The following is a 16,075-nucleotide window of genomic DNA, read 5'->3' on the forward strand; positions in this document are numbered from 1 at the left end:
GTAATTAAAATGTTCTTAAACCGACACGGATTAATTTCGCCACGGGTTAGTTCGATAATTAAACGGGACTCGTAAATCCTGTTGTAGCTGCTGGTACGCGAAGGCGCCAATTTAAACGTAGCAGACAAGGACGGTGACACGCCTCTTCACGAAGCCTTGAGATATCACACTTTGACGCAGCTGCGACAGCTGCAGGATGTCCAGGACGTAGGGCGGCTCCTGATGGGCCTGGGCGCGCAAGGACAGGACAAGAAAAGTAGCTCGTTCATTGCTTGCTTCCTGGCTGCCCATGGAGCTGACCTGGAATTGAAGAATAAGAAGGGACAGACTCCGCTCGACCTCTGCCCAGATCCAAATCTCTGCAAAACGCTAACTACTTGCCACAAGGACAGAGAATCGTTAGTAATTACAATCTACCTCATCCCGCAGTCACATAAGCGAAACGTCGCAGTTCATTGAGAAGTTTCAAATGCGGGTGTACAAAATTAAATACGATAGAGCCTTCCGTATTCGATAGAGAGACGAAAATGTTCGGATAATAATGAAACTTTCGAGTAATAGAACAATCACTCTTTTGACATTGAATTTCAGTTGTTCGAATAGAAATCGAGAAAATTTCAAGTACTTTTTTATAGCTTTCTCCAACGGTTGTTTTAAATCTTTATCCTATTTTTTTTTAATTATTTATTTCGATCATAAATTATAAACTAAAGTCGCAATATCATCTTTTTGTTTTAATGATAAGACTGCTTTTGAATAAAAATATTTGCACGTCAAGAAATATAATATAACATTTTATCAATTATAATATCTATATAAAAAGTTAATAAATATTTAATTAGAATTTAGATACGGAAGTGTCTGATTTATAAGAAGAAATACTTAAACACAAGGGTATTATTAATTTCTTCTATAGAAAAAAAAAAAATGTCTTTTGTTATATACATGTGCACACAATAAAATAGTTTGCAGAATGAGAAGACGTTCGAGAAAACAACGTAATCTACACTTACTCGGATGACACGCGACTGTTTGGCACGTGGCATTCTGTAATTACGACCGCTTAATATGCATTCTGGTCAAAGGAAATAAGATTATATCTTACTGAAGCGTGCAAATACACGTCTGTAGCCGAGTAATCTCTATATTTTCGAAGCATAAACTTCCCTATGCAGCATGAAACTTCTCATATAACCGATATTACGCTTAATCAAATCTTATGAACACGTTCAATTTACACTTCTAATTTTTCTATCTTTTTCTGTACGCGACAAAGAACAATTTGATCCTTTAGAAAAGAATTTTGAGAAGTATTGCTTCCTTTATATTATTTTTATCATGAGATTGTAATAAACACGTCTACGTATTATTACAAAAAACGCGTTTTGTATTAGATGCATTCGGAAATATACCAAATCAGGCTCTACATCCAAGATGTGTCAATTTGGCTAAAAATCATAAATAATCCGATAAATTATAACGAGGTACTTTTAAAACAAGTTTTATCTTCGTGCATTCACTATGCATAATTATTACTCTCAGGGACAACATCGAACCGGCAGCTCCATCAGCCACGATCGACGAGTGTTTGGTCTGTTCAGATGGAAAACGTGAAATGCTTTTCAGCCCTTGCGGACATGTAGCTTGTTGTAACGCTTGCGCGCCAAGAGTGAAGAAATGCCTGATCTGCAGAGAAAATGTCCTTTCAAGAACAAAAGTAAAATACTATCTTGATAATTTTAAAAATTCGTATTGATAGAACGTTGACCGTAATTCACCGATAACGATTCCGCGATGATGATAGGAAATAAATTTTATTTCCTCTAGGAATTTATTTCTAAAACTTATTTCTCATAAAAAATTTGCGAAATTATTCATACATTCGTGAACAATATTTTAATACTTTTGATTAGAAGGAAAAACAAAGAAAGTGAATTACCTGCTTCGAAAACAAATTAAACGTATTTGCAGATCGAGGAGTGCGTGGTTTGCTCGGATCGTAAAGCTAACGTACTATTTCGTCCGTGTGGACATATGTGTGCTTGCGAAAGCTGCGCTGCCCTGATGAAAAAATGCGTTCAATGCAGAGCTCAAATTCAGCACATGTTACCGTTGTCGATCTGTTGCGGTAGAGGAGGCGATGTCACTTACGTTAAAGCGACCAATGCTTCAGGTACGAAATTAATAAATAATATGTATTAATAATAAATGAAATAGATCCGATAGGAGAAATATACTAAAAGCGTAAAAATTATTTATGCATATAAATAATCTTTATGCGTTAAAAGGTGCAACGATAACAGACGTGAAGAGTGATCAAGAGGAAGAATTATTATCGCAACAAAATACTGGAAGTGGAGGAGAAACACTTTTGATGAACAACGGTAGCCGAGATACATCACACAGCGATATACAGAAACTTCAACAACAACTTCAAGATATCAAGGAACAGGTATATCGTCTTTTATTATATGATTTGTTATACGTTTTCCTTTCTTTTTGAATTTCATTTCTTCCTCGAATGAAGATATGTAGAGCGTAATTTACAATCTTCGTCTTATAAAAACAAAAAAAAAAAGATTGTAATTTTACACAGAAAATAAAAGCTCGGAAAAAATGTTGATTAAATTGTACAAAAATAAGTTAATTGAAATTTGTATTAAGTACATTGAAATATTTTATTTTGTATCTTTACAGACAATGTGTCCAGTTTGCTTAGATCGTTTAAAGAATATGATATTTTTGTGCGGCCACGGCACCTGTCAAATGTGCGGAGACCGGATGTCGGAGTGTCCAATATGTCGGAAGGCGGTAGACAAACGAATTTTGCTCTATTAAATCTAGAAAACTGATTATCGTTCGGAGCTAGAGTTTCATTTAGATATATAATAATGAATGATAATAGTAGGAATAATTAAATATTGCATCTATTATCTGATTCAAATTTTGAAAGTATAGATACGTTTTATTTTCGATACTTTCAACCTCCACAAGACTGTAACATAAATTAAGATTTTGTTAAAACTATCAAAGTATATTTATACATATACTGCCCATTCACCAAATAAAATTTATACTAATTAATTCTAATAGTTTTTATACTCCTATTTTAAAATTTTAGGAAACATTTATACGAATTAATATGTATAAAATATTTCTATTTAATTTCATTACATCTATCGTACATAAGTATTATACCATAATGAAGACATAAACAGGCTATTCAGTGTAATCTGTTCCACGATTATTCTTATTTTGAATAAGTATTTCCTAAATATATTCAAGCATGCCAAACATATATATGCTTAAAAATTCCCCAATCTTTTAAATAAATGCTATGAAAGATATATGCAAATCAGAGGAAACCGAATGCAATATTTACTTATTCCTTCTTTTTTTAATCTGTTAACGGGCTCCGTATAATTTGTTCCTAATATTATAACTTCAGCATATTTTCACGATATAAATATAATCAGGCAATTAAATATAAACATACATTAGGCTGAGTCATGAAATTGAATTATAAGAATTATAGCAAAATGCCAAGCAAATTGATCGTATCTATGATGAAATATTGAGATCTTATCTATTTATGAATAGCGCTTCGTTCTTATTCATTTCTTCAAAATTACCAAGTTTGATTCAGTAATGTAAGTTAATAAGTAAACTATTGTTTTCTAGTAATTGTTATTAGTCGAAAACTCTATTAACCAATATTTTTAAACATATATAATGTTTCCATTTTACGCTGATATATAGTCTATACGCACAATAATTCTTCAAAGACATTCGTTACTTAACGTTACTTCAAATGTACAATTAAACGTAGTACTTATAGTGTCGAAAGCCAGCAAACACCTTTTACAAAGCTTTTGCTTTCCTCGATTAGGAGCAATAACGAGTGGGATAAGAAAATTCGTACTTTAGAAAGTAACAGATACCCGCAAATTCTGCATTTCTTTTTTTATTTTGCTGTTTTCCTTCCTGCAATTATACAACAATAACGCGTCTTGTATACAGTAATTTATAGATACAATATTTTTTTAAGTGCTTTTTTTTGTTACTTTGTCATTTCTACTACACTTTATTAGATGTAATTTGTACTTACCAGTATATTTCCATGATTATAGATTTTGCATCCTATAACAAAAAATTTTATTCCGTTTTTGTAATAATTATCGAAAGGATACAAATTTTTAAGACTTTCTAGTTTTTCTTGTCCCGCAAATAATTTGCATGAATTTCTTGTAAATACTTCGCCACTTCCTGTCCTCAATCTTATTGCCAATACTGTCACATTTGCTCTCCCTTCTTGAAACTGTATAAAGTATCTTATTATTAGAAGTTTCAATATTCCCAATAATAATGGATACTGCCAATTACTTTTATAAATCATGAAACGTTTAATTTATCATTAAATATCTAATTAGTTATATAAAAATATTAGGAAAATAATTATCATTATCATTGTAATTCAAAGTTTCCCTTATTTCCGTAATTTATATATATATATATTAAAGGCAATGAAAAGATTACGCAATTTAATAAAATTAATTTAATTGACAGTAATTTGCATAAACATTAATAATAGTAACTATCTATATTTTAGAAAACTATATAATAACTTATTCAATTTACTTCCCTCTTTATAGTGAGGAAAGAGGGGAAGCAAAGTTTTGAAAAGGTAATAAATATGAATATTTGTTGGCTTATAAATAATCTTTACAAGACTTTGCATCTTCTTTCTTAGTATCGCTATTGGTAGAAAAATGTAAAAAAAAAATAATGCTCATTGACTATACATCCTGAAAAGAATATTTATAATGAAATAGAAAGAAAATTTAGCTTCGTATTTGAATCGAACTAATCGGCATAAATTTTCTACTTGTAAAATTAGTAATTGATATTTTTCCCTTTTCGAAAAATATTCATTCTTATAATAATTTTTTGCTTTGTGAATTTTCGAGAAATTATGGTAGGAATAATCAATAATTGTTAATTGCACTAACAAATATCTTCCTTTATTTAAATTCTGGCTATATAGGTACGACCATACTTACGTTTTGTAATGCAAGAATTCAGTAAAAGAATTATAGTCAGGTAATACAAAATCTTTTAAAATAAAATATGCAATCTATGATTATCCTTGATATCGCATAATGTTAAAATTAATGTTATGAAAACATTATTTTTTTTTACATAGTGTTAACATCAAAATTTTCATTTTTATAATTTTTGGAAAATATTTTTGTAGTAATATAATGTAATTTGAATATATTAAACGAATATAATAAATTCAAATATTTCATTTAAGTATTTGAGATAAAAAGAATATTTCACACGTTTGAAATAAATTTAATAAATATTAAGCAATAGTCTTTATTAATATGGTCTTACCTATAAATTAATCTTCATTGTGAATATTACAATACTATGTAGTGCTTTTAACTATTACCCCTTGCTCTTCCATTTACAATATCTTTTTAGAAGTTTTTGAAAGGCAATTATTATATGCGTTTAGAATAGGAACTTTATTAACTAAATTTAAAATAAGTAGACCAATAAACAAGTATTAGACATTAATATTTAATTTAAAACTCCATTTTCTACAACCCTAGATCATGCATAATTTACCTTGAATCCAATAAAATAAAAAATATTTAACACAATTATATATATTGAAATAATCAGAAACATTATAAAACATTTACATACATACCCTTTTATCATTTTGAAAGATCTGATTTATTAATGGAATATAAAATTGGATAAACAAATGAAAAATGTAGTAGGTATTCAACAAAAATTTTGATTATTGAATAATTAAGTTTTGTAATGTCTTCTACTATAATTTTTATTGTAAGTTAATTATTTGTTAACATGGAGTCTTAAAGAAGATACAAAATGTGAATGGGCAACATATAGTTTTTGTACCATTCCTGTTATATAATATTTCTGTAAAAGGATACATTTTACCTGAGAATATTATATATAATAAACAGCATTAAAAATGATGTATAACATTACAATGGGATTATAAAATTTTCTTATGAAATCTGAGTAAAAAAATCAATTGTAACAATTTTTTCATTTTCAAGATGATAAAAATATTCGTAATTTCATCCCTTTGGTTACTTAATCGTTGATCCTATTGTATTGTCTATCTCTTTGGCGTTTGCAATGGAAAAAACATTGTAACAGAAACATTGTAAGAAAAATGTTACGATGATTAGAAATACTATCTTAATACTTGTATTATTCTATTACGTTATACATATAATCATCTCAATTGTATTCAGGGAAATTATAACAATAAATACATTTGTTCAACCTAATAAAGAACAATAGTATGTTAAATATTCTTATTTATTGCGCACATATTAATAAGTTAAAATAGTTTAATTCTGATATGTATCTATTAAGTAAAATTTTATATAGAGGACAAATAATAGAAAATTATAGAATGCAATTAATATTTTATTAATTTAATAGAACTTTCTATTTCTCACTGAGAACATCAAAATATAGATATTCTTCCATGTCATTAAAATCATTAAATATTTAGTACCAAACATAAAAATATCAAATGAATGTAAAATAAATAAGATTTTAAAGATACAAATATTTTTAACTCTTTTAAATTACAAGAAATTGATTGCGGTATATTGCTGTAATAACAATAACTTCTATGTTTATGAAAAATTATTTATTTTTGATCAGGAATTTTAATTACTTCATATACAGAAAAGCCACATTAATAACTGAATTTACAGATTCTTCTCTTTTACATAAAATTCTTTTAAAATTTGACAAAGAAGTTTCACTCGCCTTGTGACCGTACACTCCAAAATTCATACCACGAATTATCTTCAAACCAAAGACAAGCCCGTATCCTTGGTTAAGAAATCTCTTCTAAATCTAACATTCATATAAAATACTATCTCACACATTCGTATGGCCCATTTACGTTACAGTAACGGCACTTTATAAATTAGACCGAATACAAGAGAAAATTATTCAGCCAACTTTTATTAACGAGAACAATATTGTATAAATAGAATTATTTATTTATTAGGAAATGAAATGAAAGCATTGAAGAGCAGTAAAAAAATCCTTACATCCTTCATGGATGATTATTAAATAATTTACTATAACGAGCTGTAGGGACATGTGCGTAAGCATAATTGAATGTATTACTATATTAAATATTTAATTACGTTAATTCAATAACTCTCTAGCTGTAACTTTGTATTGTTACTGACAGTCAGATATAACAAACGAAATCATTGATAGGTTGTGTGACATTTCGTTATTTTCTGTTTCTCAGTAACATATTCGTTTCTGAATCAAATTCAACTGTTCTTATAAATTAATTCCAATTCTTTGCGACCCATTCAAGTGTGATTAAAATTTTTGTTGCACATTCATAACAAACAATTAGTACTACGTCAAAAATTTTAATACCAAAAGAACCATAACACAAGGAATGTGCAAATTATAATTATAAATAAAAAATGTGCAATCTACAACCTAAAGAAAATTATAACTTTAAAAGACTAAAGAAAAAATTATTTTAAATTATACAATTGTGCTTCATTTCATAAATTGATACAATATTTTATAACAAAATTTCATAAAATATTAATACGTTGTTATATATGTATATATTTCTATTTAAATAATTTCGACTGAATATTTGTGCTTTGCACAATATGATTAGTTATTGATTAAAAATTTCTTGTAAGTATTTTATAACTATGACAAGTTATTAAAAGTTGTGAGTATTTTTTAAAACAACTGTATTAAATTAATAAATGACAAAAATCTTAAATCATAATAAATGACATAAAATATAATAAATACAAATAAAATCTTTTTAGATCATTATAAATTACCAAATTAGTACATGCATTGCAATATTATTAATACAAAATGATAAAAATAATTTCTGTATCAGTTTCAAACATTACAAATGAAGATGAAGATCACACAGATATATTTTATATTCAGTGTCATTCAATTATCCTCAAAATGTTATTATAGAACTGATATTTATGATTTATAATTCAATACTTAACTCTCAATATGGGTCGCAAAGAAAATATACTTCCTTAACATTCAGATGATGAATTTAAGTTGGGAGGAGACATTTTTTTCGTTCGAGTAAGTCGATCTAATTCCACTGCTGCATCATTACACATAGTTGCTTTATCTACTGATGCATTATCTGAAATAAACAATAAATCGAAATTTTTAACTTTAAAATGTTATGAAAATTCATAATATACTACATTCTTATAATGCATTATAAAACTTACCAATTTTTATCGGACTCGTACCTACAGTACCTGGTGATCCAGGGCTTCCAGTCTTTTTGTGAAGAAGAGAATTGAAGAAGTTAGCTAGAACACCTTCTCCAGATTGCGCAGATCCAGTACCTTTGGGATCCAACTTTTTATTTGGTGATGCAACCTGTATAAAAAATATTTAATATTTGCAAAATGGTATTTTCTGTTATATTCATAACAGATCATACCACAAAGATTAGAACATGCTTTTGATCATCCACTGTAAAAACACATAGTGATCTCATTCACCACAAAGTTACTGAACAATGGAATATGTAATTAAAATTTAGCCTGTCAAAGTATGAAATAGTCATGTATGCAAATATGCTTTTTCTGTACAGTAAATCTAACAAAATACACATATTAACATTAATTGTTAGCTTAGATTCTAAAATGTAAAAGAACACAATATAGTTTATTAAGATAAAATATTATCTTATAATTATATAATGAGAAGCTACTAACCTAAACATAAGAATATATAAACACTAAGCAATGCATGAATTGATCTAATTGATTTAATGTCAATGCAAAAAAAGTGCTCGATGATCCTAACATTAATTTACAAAAAATTGAATAAGAAATGTAAATGCTATGTGTCAGATAATTACACCCAAGAATATAAAAAGCAACACTCGCTCAAACATCAATTAAAGTCAAAATTTTCGGGGTATTACAGTCAGAATATTTTTAATATGAATAAGCATTATCTGTTAAGAGATGAGGATATGATGATAACATACATGAATACATGATATATATACATAAATTAGCCACAACATTGTTATTCAATGCTGAATGATTATTAACTGCATGTAACATGACAAGCATGCTCCAATTATAAATGGTATAACCTGAATAACTGGTCCAGTGCTTGCCTGATTCCTGGTTGTTGGAGATCGTGTTGGATCTTTTATACCTAATAATGCGGCTTGTTGTTTCGCTAAGAAAGCTTGTTCTTCTTCTGCCTGTACTTCTACTTCTCTAGCTACACACTAATTAATAAAATAATATTTTACTATAAAGTCCTTAATATTAAAAAAGTAATTTATCTGTACACACACATACTTTTCTGTTTGTTGATGGTTGTGCAATTACATCTCTATAGTAATCATCTGGTTTCATTGATTGCAAATTTTCATGAAGAATACTAATCTTTTTCATATTATCCCAACCAGCAGGACTGTAAACAAGAACATCTTTAAAATATTAAAAATATATACAAATATTTACTCAATTAAAATTACATACATGAGAACTGCATCTTTTTCGACGACTAAAGCAGGTGTTCTAAATGGTAAAGAATAAATTCTATGTGTAAGATATTTATAAAGCAAATCACAGTTTTTATCTTCCTTTGCTGATGTGTAGAATAATCCTGCACCATATTGCAAACAGAATCGTCTTATCCACTGTTGTATAAAATCAAAATGTTCATCCCTATAAAAAATTAAAATTATTGAACAAATAAAGTAAATTATTACCACCAATTATATCTTTTTTTAATAGCAATTATATTATGAACTTACTTATAATCATGTTCTTTCTCAAGAGTAGACATATAATCAGTTTTGGTAATAACAACAACAACATCTAGGCCTAAATTTGTTGTAAGTACTCCTTCTGGTAGTGGTAAATTATCCATTGTATCGTCATCTAAGTTACGACTAGTTCGCCTTAAAGGACTACCAGGATCTAATTCATCTCCAGGTTCTGTATAATCTTGCCACTTTTTTACATCTAAGCACATAAAAAATGATTTGAAAATTTGAAAAATGATGTAATTAATATATCTTTTATTATTAAATGAACACATGTAACAATTTAAAATACATACTATGAAAGAAGTAATTTAAAAATATGACTTACTAAATTGCCTGCATCGTTGCCAAGTATCATTATCTAAAGGTAATTTGTCAATATGATCTCCCAAAAGTGCAGCCCAGGATTGAAGTTGATCGAGGATAGCCCATGGAGTTGTCATTGCAGCAACTAACATAACAAGTGTATGTGGAAATCTTTCTGCATTTAATGCGAATCTTAAAAGATTTGCATGACCAGGATCACCATCTAATACCCATACAGATAATCTTGTTTGATCTGAGTAAAAAATTTAAATAATAAAACTTCATTACTCTTCACCTGCTATAATTAGAAACATTATCAATTCTTAATTGATATTACCATCTCTATAATCATCTCTGACATCAATATAAGCAAACTCCAAACCGGAACCTTTCTTTGGATCTTCTACGCCTTGTAATTTAGCAATGAGTGTTGTTTTTCCACTTTCATTATCACCTATAAATGAAATGATTTCTTACTACTATGTACATGTGTAATCTAAATACTTAGTGAACAACTTTATTATATAACATATATGTCATAAACATTTATATTATTATCATTGAATATGTAAAATTAATTTTAAAAATCTTAACAAAAGATAATAAACAAATTATACGTCAAATAAAAAATCAAACAAATAGGCAACCATATGTTACAGGCAACATTAAAACAAAATTACATGTATAAACATTATATTTAACACTCATTATAATGCATAACATTTATGCATGACACATACACATATCTTCAGAATCTTGCATTAATTAAGGAAAGTAATTACTCAAACTTACCTAAGACAAGAATATTCTTGTTTGAGGGTAGTTTGTTACTGCTACTATTTTGTACTTCAGCCAAAATAGAGGACCTGTATAAAAGGAGACAATTAAAAATAAAGTAAATTATTAAAAATGACTAATTCTCTGACTTCTAATGTGTGGCACGCAAGACGAACGTCAAAATATTTATACGTTGCAATTGCCTACTGCAATATGTATGCTTTATATTAAAAAAATTTCGAAAGCAAACTTTTTACACATACCATAAGTTGTCTTTATTTTCTGGATCTTCCTTTTTCTTCGATTGAAACCCATTGCTCTGCAACATCATATCAATTGCCGTCGCTGCCATTATCCATTTGACAGAAATGAAATCTGCTATCGATTGTACGCAAACTGCGGGTGCGGCTCGCAGTTAACTTCATTCAGAACGGAATCTTAAAAGTTCAAATGTACGTGTAAGCTTATACATGTTCATTATCTGTACTTTATATTTCATATTTAATTGTTATTCAATATTTTATTTTTGATAATACGTCTTTTAATATATATATGCGTATTATTATAAACATCTAACAATATTTTTCTATTAATATATAAATTACGTACACAATGAAAATTACACTTTACTTATACAAAAAATTTAACGTTAATGGATAGTTGGTCTTACTGTTTATTCCAAATTAAAATTTAATGAATCATGAATGTATAATACACAGGTACATACAATGTATATATATAGTATATTTAAATATATATGAAATAAAATAATATAAAATTAAGCAAAATAGTCATATCATATCTGATAACAAATTTTAAAATATTTATAACTATACCGTTTTAATATTTTTTCTTTAAGTAAATATATAAGTATTTTATATAATATCTGTATTTCAAAAAAACATTTTCTTTTATCATTCATTCTTTTGATTATAATGTTGGTAACACATCAGATAAACCGTTATTTGTTATGTACTTTTTTGATTATATTGTTGGTAACACATGATATAAATCGATATACGTTATAGACTCATGGTATAAGCAAATACGTACTCAGTAAACCCAAGTAAGGCGATAAAGAATTCAATATAAATTAGTATAAAATAAGAAGAAAAGAGGATGATTTTAAATGAATCCGATAGTGAAGATGAATTACCCCCTGGATGGGAAGAAATGACAACTCCTAATGGAAATGTCTACTATGTAAAGTAAATAATAGTATTCGTTATATATTATTATTGTTATTATTATGATATAAATTATAGATATTAATAAAACCTAGTGTTACATCCAGTACTTAAGACTTAATATAAAATTATCTATCTATAATACATCTGTAAAATGTAATTTTGTAAATCTCAATACTGTTTTGTTTTTAGTCATTGTACAAAGGGCACACAATGGACACACCCTAGAACTGGTCGAACAAAAACTGTTGGGGGAGGTACAATATTACTATATAAATTTTTATATATGTACAATCTAAATTTTTAATTAACCACTTATGTCATAGTACATATTAATTTATAATATTTAAATATTTACATCTATGTACTTTTGATACTTAAATATTTACATCTATGTACTTTTTGAACTTGATGATAAATAATTATGCAGTTATTAACAAGTTTCAAACATTAACTGTTATGAATAAAATTTGATAATGTTATTTATCAATAAGAACTGCCATCTGGATGGGAAAAACGTGTGTCAGAAGATGGTCAAGTCTTATTTGTCGATCATATAAATCGTACAACAACATATACTGACCCTCGGCTTGCATTTGCTACAGAATATAGAGAATCATCACAGCCTATAAGACAACGTTTTGATAGTAGTAGCACAGCATTATCTGTTTTACATGGTCGAGACTTAAGGGGTAAACTTGCCATAGTTACAGGTGCCAATACTGGGATAGGTATATATGTTACATACATTTCATACTATTCAGATCAGTTGTAATCAACAATAATTCTACCTTTATAGACAATTTAGTATGTTATTTTTCTCTACCTAATTATATTTTTTAAGGATTTGAAACAGCTAGATCATTAGCTCTACATGGATGTAAAGTTATCTTAGCTTGTAGAGATCTAGAAAAAGGTGCAGAAGCAATACAAAAAATACAACAAGAAAAAGAAAATGTTATGTGTGAAACATTACATTTGGATTTGTCATCATTATATAGTGTTAAAGAAGCAGCTGATGAATTTAACCAAAAATATAGGTATGCTTAGATGGGTAAAACTATCATTAATAGCAATATATTTTCATAACAAATTTACCATATTTACATTACATCTGTTACATTTTTAGCACTTTAAATATCCTTATTTTAAATGCTGGTGTCTTTGCAATTCCGTATGCACTTACAAAAGATGGTTTTGAAACAACATTTCAAGTAAATCATCTTTCTCAATTTTACTTTACTCTTTTATTAAAAGAACCACTACAACGTTGTCATAATTCCAGAGTAGTGATAGTTTCAAGTGAATCACACAGGTATTTAAAACATTTTAATAAATATAATATTGCATATATTATATAATAACAAATATCTTCTTTTTCTGTAATAAAAATTGATATATGATATCTTATTTTTACCAATAGATTTTCAAATTTAAGAAAAGAAGAAGATTTTCATCGATTATCTTTATCTCCTCCTCCATATAAATATTGGTTTATGGAAGCATATAATAATTCAAAACTATGTAATATCTTATTTGCACAAGAATTAGCAAAACGGTGGCCTTCTGTAAATGTCTTTTGTTGTCATCCTGGTAATATGGTTTCTTCTTCATTAAGTCGTTATTCATGGATACTCCGATTAATGTTCATGCTAGTACGACCTTTTACAAAATCGCTGGTAAGATAATCAGTTATTTAAAACAGAATACTTGAGAAAACGTAATTACAATTTTTTTTTTTCAAATCACACAGCAACAAGCTGCTAGTACACCAGTTTTCTGCGCGAGCGCACCAGAATTGGAAGGGATAACTGGATGTTATTTCAGTAATTGTTATCGTTGTGATCCATCAAAAACTGCATTAAACCCCGCACTAGCAGAAAGATTATGGTTTATTAGTGAAAAAATGTTTGTTTCTGCTATAAAAGTTAGGAAATTTCATGAAAAATTTGATTTAAAATGAAAAATATTATTATACAATATTGTTATGAATGAACAGAAAACATGAATTCAAAGAATATTTTAATCAATCAAAAATTTTTAATAGATTTAAAATATTAATAAGAAATTTATATCTATTTTCATCACAAATTCTATATTCAATAAATTTGGTTTTATATCTTTTGTAATTTAATACATTTTTCCTAAATTCTATTTATGGTCGTATATGAAGCTATTTATGTATTGGGTTGCTTGGAAAGTTCCTCCTAATTTTTGAGAAAAATTCAAACGTAGCACATTTAAATATCGATATACATTTATTGAATTATATAGCTGCCATTTTGTTCCACAATCATCCTCCATCTTTCAATCAACTTGAATATTCCATCCTTCCAGAACTTCTTAGGTTTTTCAGCAAAAAACGTTGCAATATGATTTTTCAGGTTGACCAAAGAGTTAAAGTTTTTGCCATTAAGGGAATTTTGTAATGATCTATATAGCTGAAAATCTGAGGGTGCAATGTCTGCTGAATATGGTGAGTGGGGTAGCACATCCCAACCAAGCTTCAACAGCTTTTGTCAAGTAGTCAAAGACATAAGAGGCCGTGCATTGTCCCAATGAGACACCCTTCCGATTAGATAGTTCTGGACGTTTTTGTCCAATTGCTGTCTGTAATTTGTTTACTTGCGATTCATTCCGCTTTTTCCAGGATCTTTTCCACTCAACATTATTATGAATAGTGCATTTTTCATCTCCCGTCACTACTTGCTCTAAAAATGGTGTTTCTCGTTGCGTTTATAGAGTTAATCGCAAATGGAAATGCGATCCATCAAATCTTTTTCTGTTAAATTTTGGGGGGAACCTATACATCAAAACGGTTTATATAGTCAAGCTTTACAAAATGTTCGTGAATAGTAGATTTTGGTATATTTCTGCTAATTCACATGTATAGCGTAGGTTATTCTCGACCAATGTTTTGATCTGATGTTCATCAATGGTGGAGAGTCTATCCGGGCATTCTTGACCTTCAAGATTTAAATCAGCTTTAAATCTAGCAAACCACTACCGCACAGTTCTTTCTGATATAACACCGTTACCATAAACAGCGCTTATCTTGTTTGCTACTAGTGTGACATTTTTGCCCTTTCACATTTAAGAGCATATAAAACTAACAAAAGTTTATATATAATATATTCCAATCAAACCCTTTTCTAAAGATGCCTGAAATATCATCTTTTAGAATATGGACACGTGTCATTTGTTTTAAATTATTCTGATATATTCAAACCTGTCGTAATGTCACCTACCGAAAACAGCACAAACTTTCCAAACAACTCAATACATTAAAAACATATATCTATGTATATTGAGATTGTATTCAACTATTATTTTTTGTTAAATTAAAAAAACGGACATCTTTCGTGAAATGTTTACAAATTAATTTTAAGGAATTTAGTTGATGTGTAAGAAAAAAGCTTTTTTCCTAAACTTTTAGAAGATTTCATGTTTTCAAATTAAATTAGTATGATATATGTAAAAATAAAAAAATTATACAAACTTTTTTTCAGTAATATTTATTTTATAAAATTTCTAATAAAATTAAAAAATAAAAAGAATATTTTTCCCACTCAAATATTCATGTAAAATTTAAATACGTAACAAAATATTTTATTCAGTAACAAAGAAAAAAAGCTGTGCTCATGTTTTTTCAAACAAATTGGCAATATATGTGAAAACAACAGAAATTCATATACACAAACATATAAAAATGACTCATTAAATACTTCCGATTTTGTACGAAACGTAAAAATTAAAAAATTAAGTAGTGAAATTATACATTATCTTTTGGAATCGTTATGCACAACTACGTACACAGATTTTTAGAATCTACTATTGGAAATATATTTGGCAGAGATATAACTTGCAGAGAACCAATTCATCGATGCGATGATTATCAACCACGTGTGTTAGTAGA

The 16,075-nt window shown here is 28.0% G+C and overlaps 3 protein-coding genes across 7 annotated transcripts in view; 2 read left to right on the forward strand and 1 right to left on the reverse strand.

The window, feature by feature from the left end:
- Window positions 1-6,357, forward strand: part of LOC143302470 (E3 ubiquitin-protein ligase MIB1-like) — a 37,909-nt gene extending 31,552 nt beyond the window's left edge. The window contains exons 3-7 of the mRNA XM_076617238.1: window positions 88-398; window positions 1,543-1,717; window positions 1,972-2,173; window positions 2,289-2,452; window positions 2,698-6,357. Of these exons, the coding sequence (XP_076473353.1) occupies window positions 88-398; window positions 1,543-1,717; window positions 1,972-2,173; window positions 2,289-2,452; window positions 2,698-2,838 (993 nt within the window). The 3' untranslated portion in view covers window positions 2,839-6,357. The remainder of the gene's footprint in view (window positions 1-87; window positions 399-1,542; window positions 1,718-1,971; window positions 2,174-2,288; window positions 2,453-2,697) is intronic.
- Window positions 6,358-6,684: 327 nt separating this feature from the next.
- On the reverse strand, window positions 6,685-11,392 carry Dlic (dynein light intermediate chain). 2 transcript variants are annotated; one of them, XM_033328408.2, is made up of 10 exons: window positions 11,236-11,392; window positions 10,988-11,061; window positions 10,533-10,649; window positions 10,218-10,448; window positions 9,878-10,088; window positions 9,600-9,788; window positions 9,417-9,531; window positions 9,227-9,343; window positions 8,319-8,472; window positions 6,685-8,227 (listed from the first exon to the last, which is right to left on the reverse strand). In XM_033328408.2, the coding sequence occupies exons 1-10, from the start codon at window positions 11,322-11,324 to the stop codon at window positions 8,112-8,114; spliced, it is 1,413 nt and encodes a 470-aa protein (XP_033184299.1). In that variant the 5' UTR covers window positions 11,325-11,392; the 3' UTR covers window positions 6,685-8,111. The 2 variants fall into 2 exon arrangements, with proteins under 2 accessions (XP_033184299.1, XP_033184298.1); XM_033328407.2 differs by having other exon boundaries at window positions 9,203-9,343.
- A 586-nt stretch (window positions 11,393-11,978) lies between these two features.
- Window positions 11,979-15,661, forward strand: Wwox (WW domain-containing oxidoreductase). 4 transcript variants are annotated; one of them, XM_033328409.2, is made up of 7 exons: window positions 11,979-12,180; window positions 12,352-12,416; window positions 12,654-12,890; window positions 13,004-13,199; window positions 13,289-13,474; window positions 13,583-13,838; window positions 13,913-15,661. In XM_033328409.2, the coding sequence occupies exons 1-7, from the start codon at window positions 12,092-12,094 to the stop codon at window positions 14,120-14,122; spliced, it is 1,239 nt and encodes a 412-aa protein (XP_033184300.1). In that variant the 5' UTR covers window positions 11,979-12,091; the 3' UTR covers window positions 14,123-15,661. The 4 variants fall into 4 exon arrangements, with proteins under 4 accessions (XP_033184300.1, XP_033184306.1, XP_033184307.1 ...); XM_033328415.2 differs by having other exon boundaries at window positions 12,765-12,890; XM_033328416.2 differs by having other exon boundaries at window positions 11,983-12,175; window positions 12,765-12,890.
- The last annotated feature ends 414 nt before the right edge of the window (window positions 15,662-16,075 follow it).

The sequence above is a fragment of the Bombus vancouverensis genome, chromosome 3, assembly GCF_051014615.1.
Source record: "Bombus vancouverensis nearcticus chromosome 3, iyBomVanc1_principal, whole genome shotgun sequence".
Classification (NCBI taxonomy): domain Eukaryota; kingdom Metazoa; phylum Arthropoda; class Insecta; order Hymenoptera; family Apidae; genus Bombus; species Bombus vancouverensis.

Coding starts and splice junctions, on each gene's coding strand:
- Dlic (XM_033328407.2), bottom strand. CDS start 11,324: ATGGCAGCGACGGCAATTGATATGATGTTGCAGAGCAATGGGTTTCAA. Junction 10,650..10,987: donor CAAGAATATTCTTGTCTTAG/GTAAGTTTGAGT, acceptor TTTCATTTATAG/GTGATAATGAAAGTGGAAAA. Junction 8,228..8,318: donor TACGAGTCCGATAAAAATTG/GTAAGTTTTATA, acceptor TGTTTATTTCAG/ATAATGCATCAGTAGATAAA.
- Wwox (XM_033328409.2), top strand. CDS start 12,092: ATGATTTTAAATGAATCCGATAGTGAAGATGAATTACCCCCTGGATGG. Junction 12,181..12,351: donor GGAAATGTCTACTATGTAAA/GTAAATAATAGT, acceptor TTTTGTTTTTAG/TCATTGTACAAAGGGCACAC. Junction 13,475..13,582: donor GTTTCAAGTGAATCACACAG/GTATTTAAAACA, acceptor TTTTACCAATAG/ATTTTCAAATTTAAGAAAAG.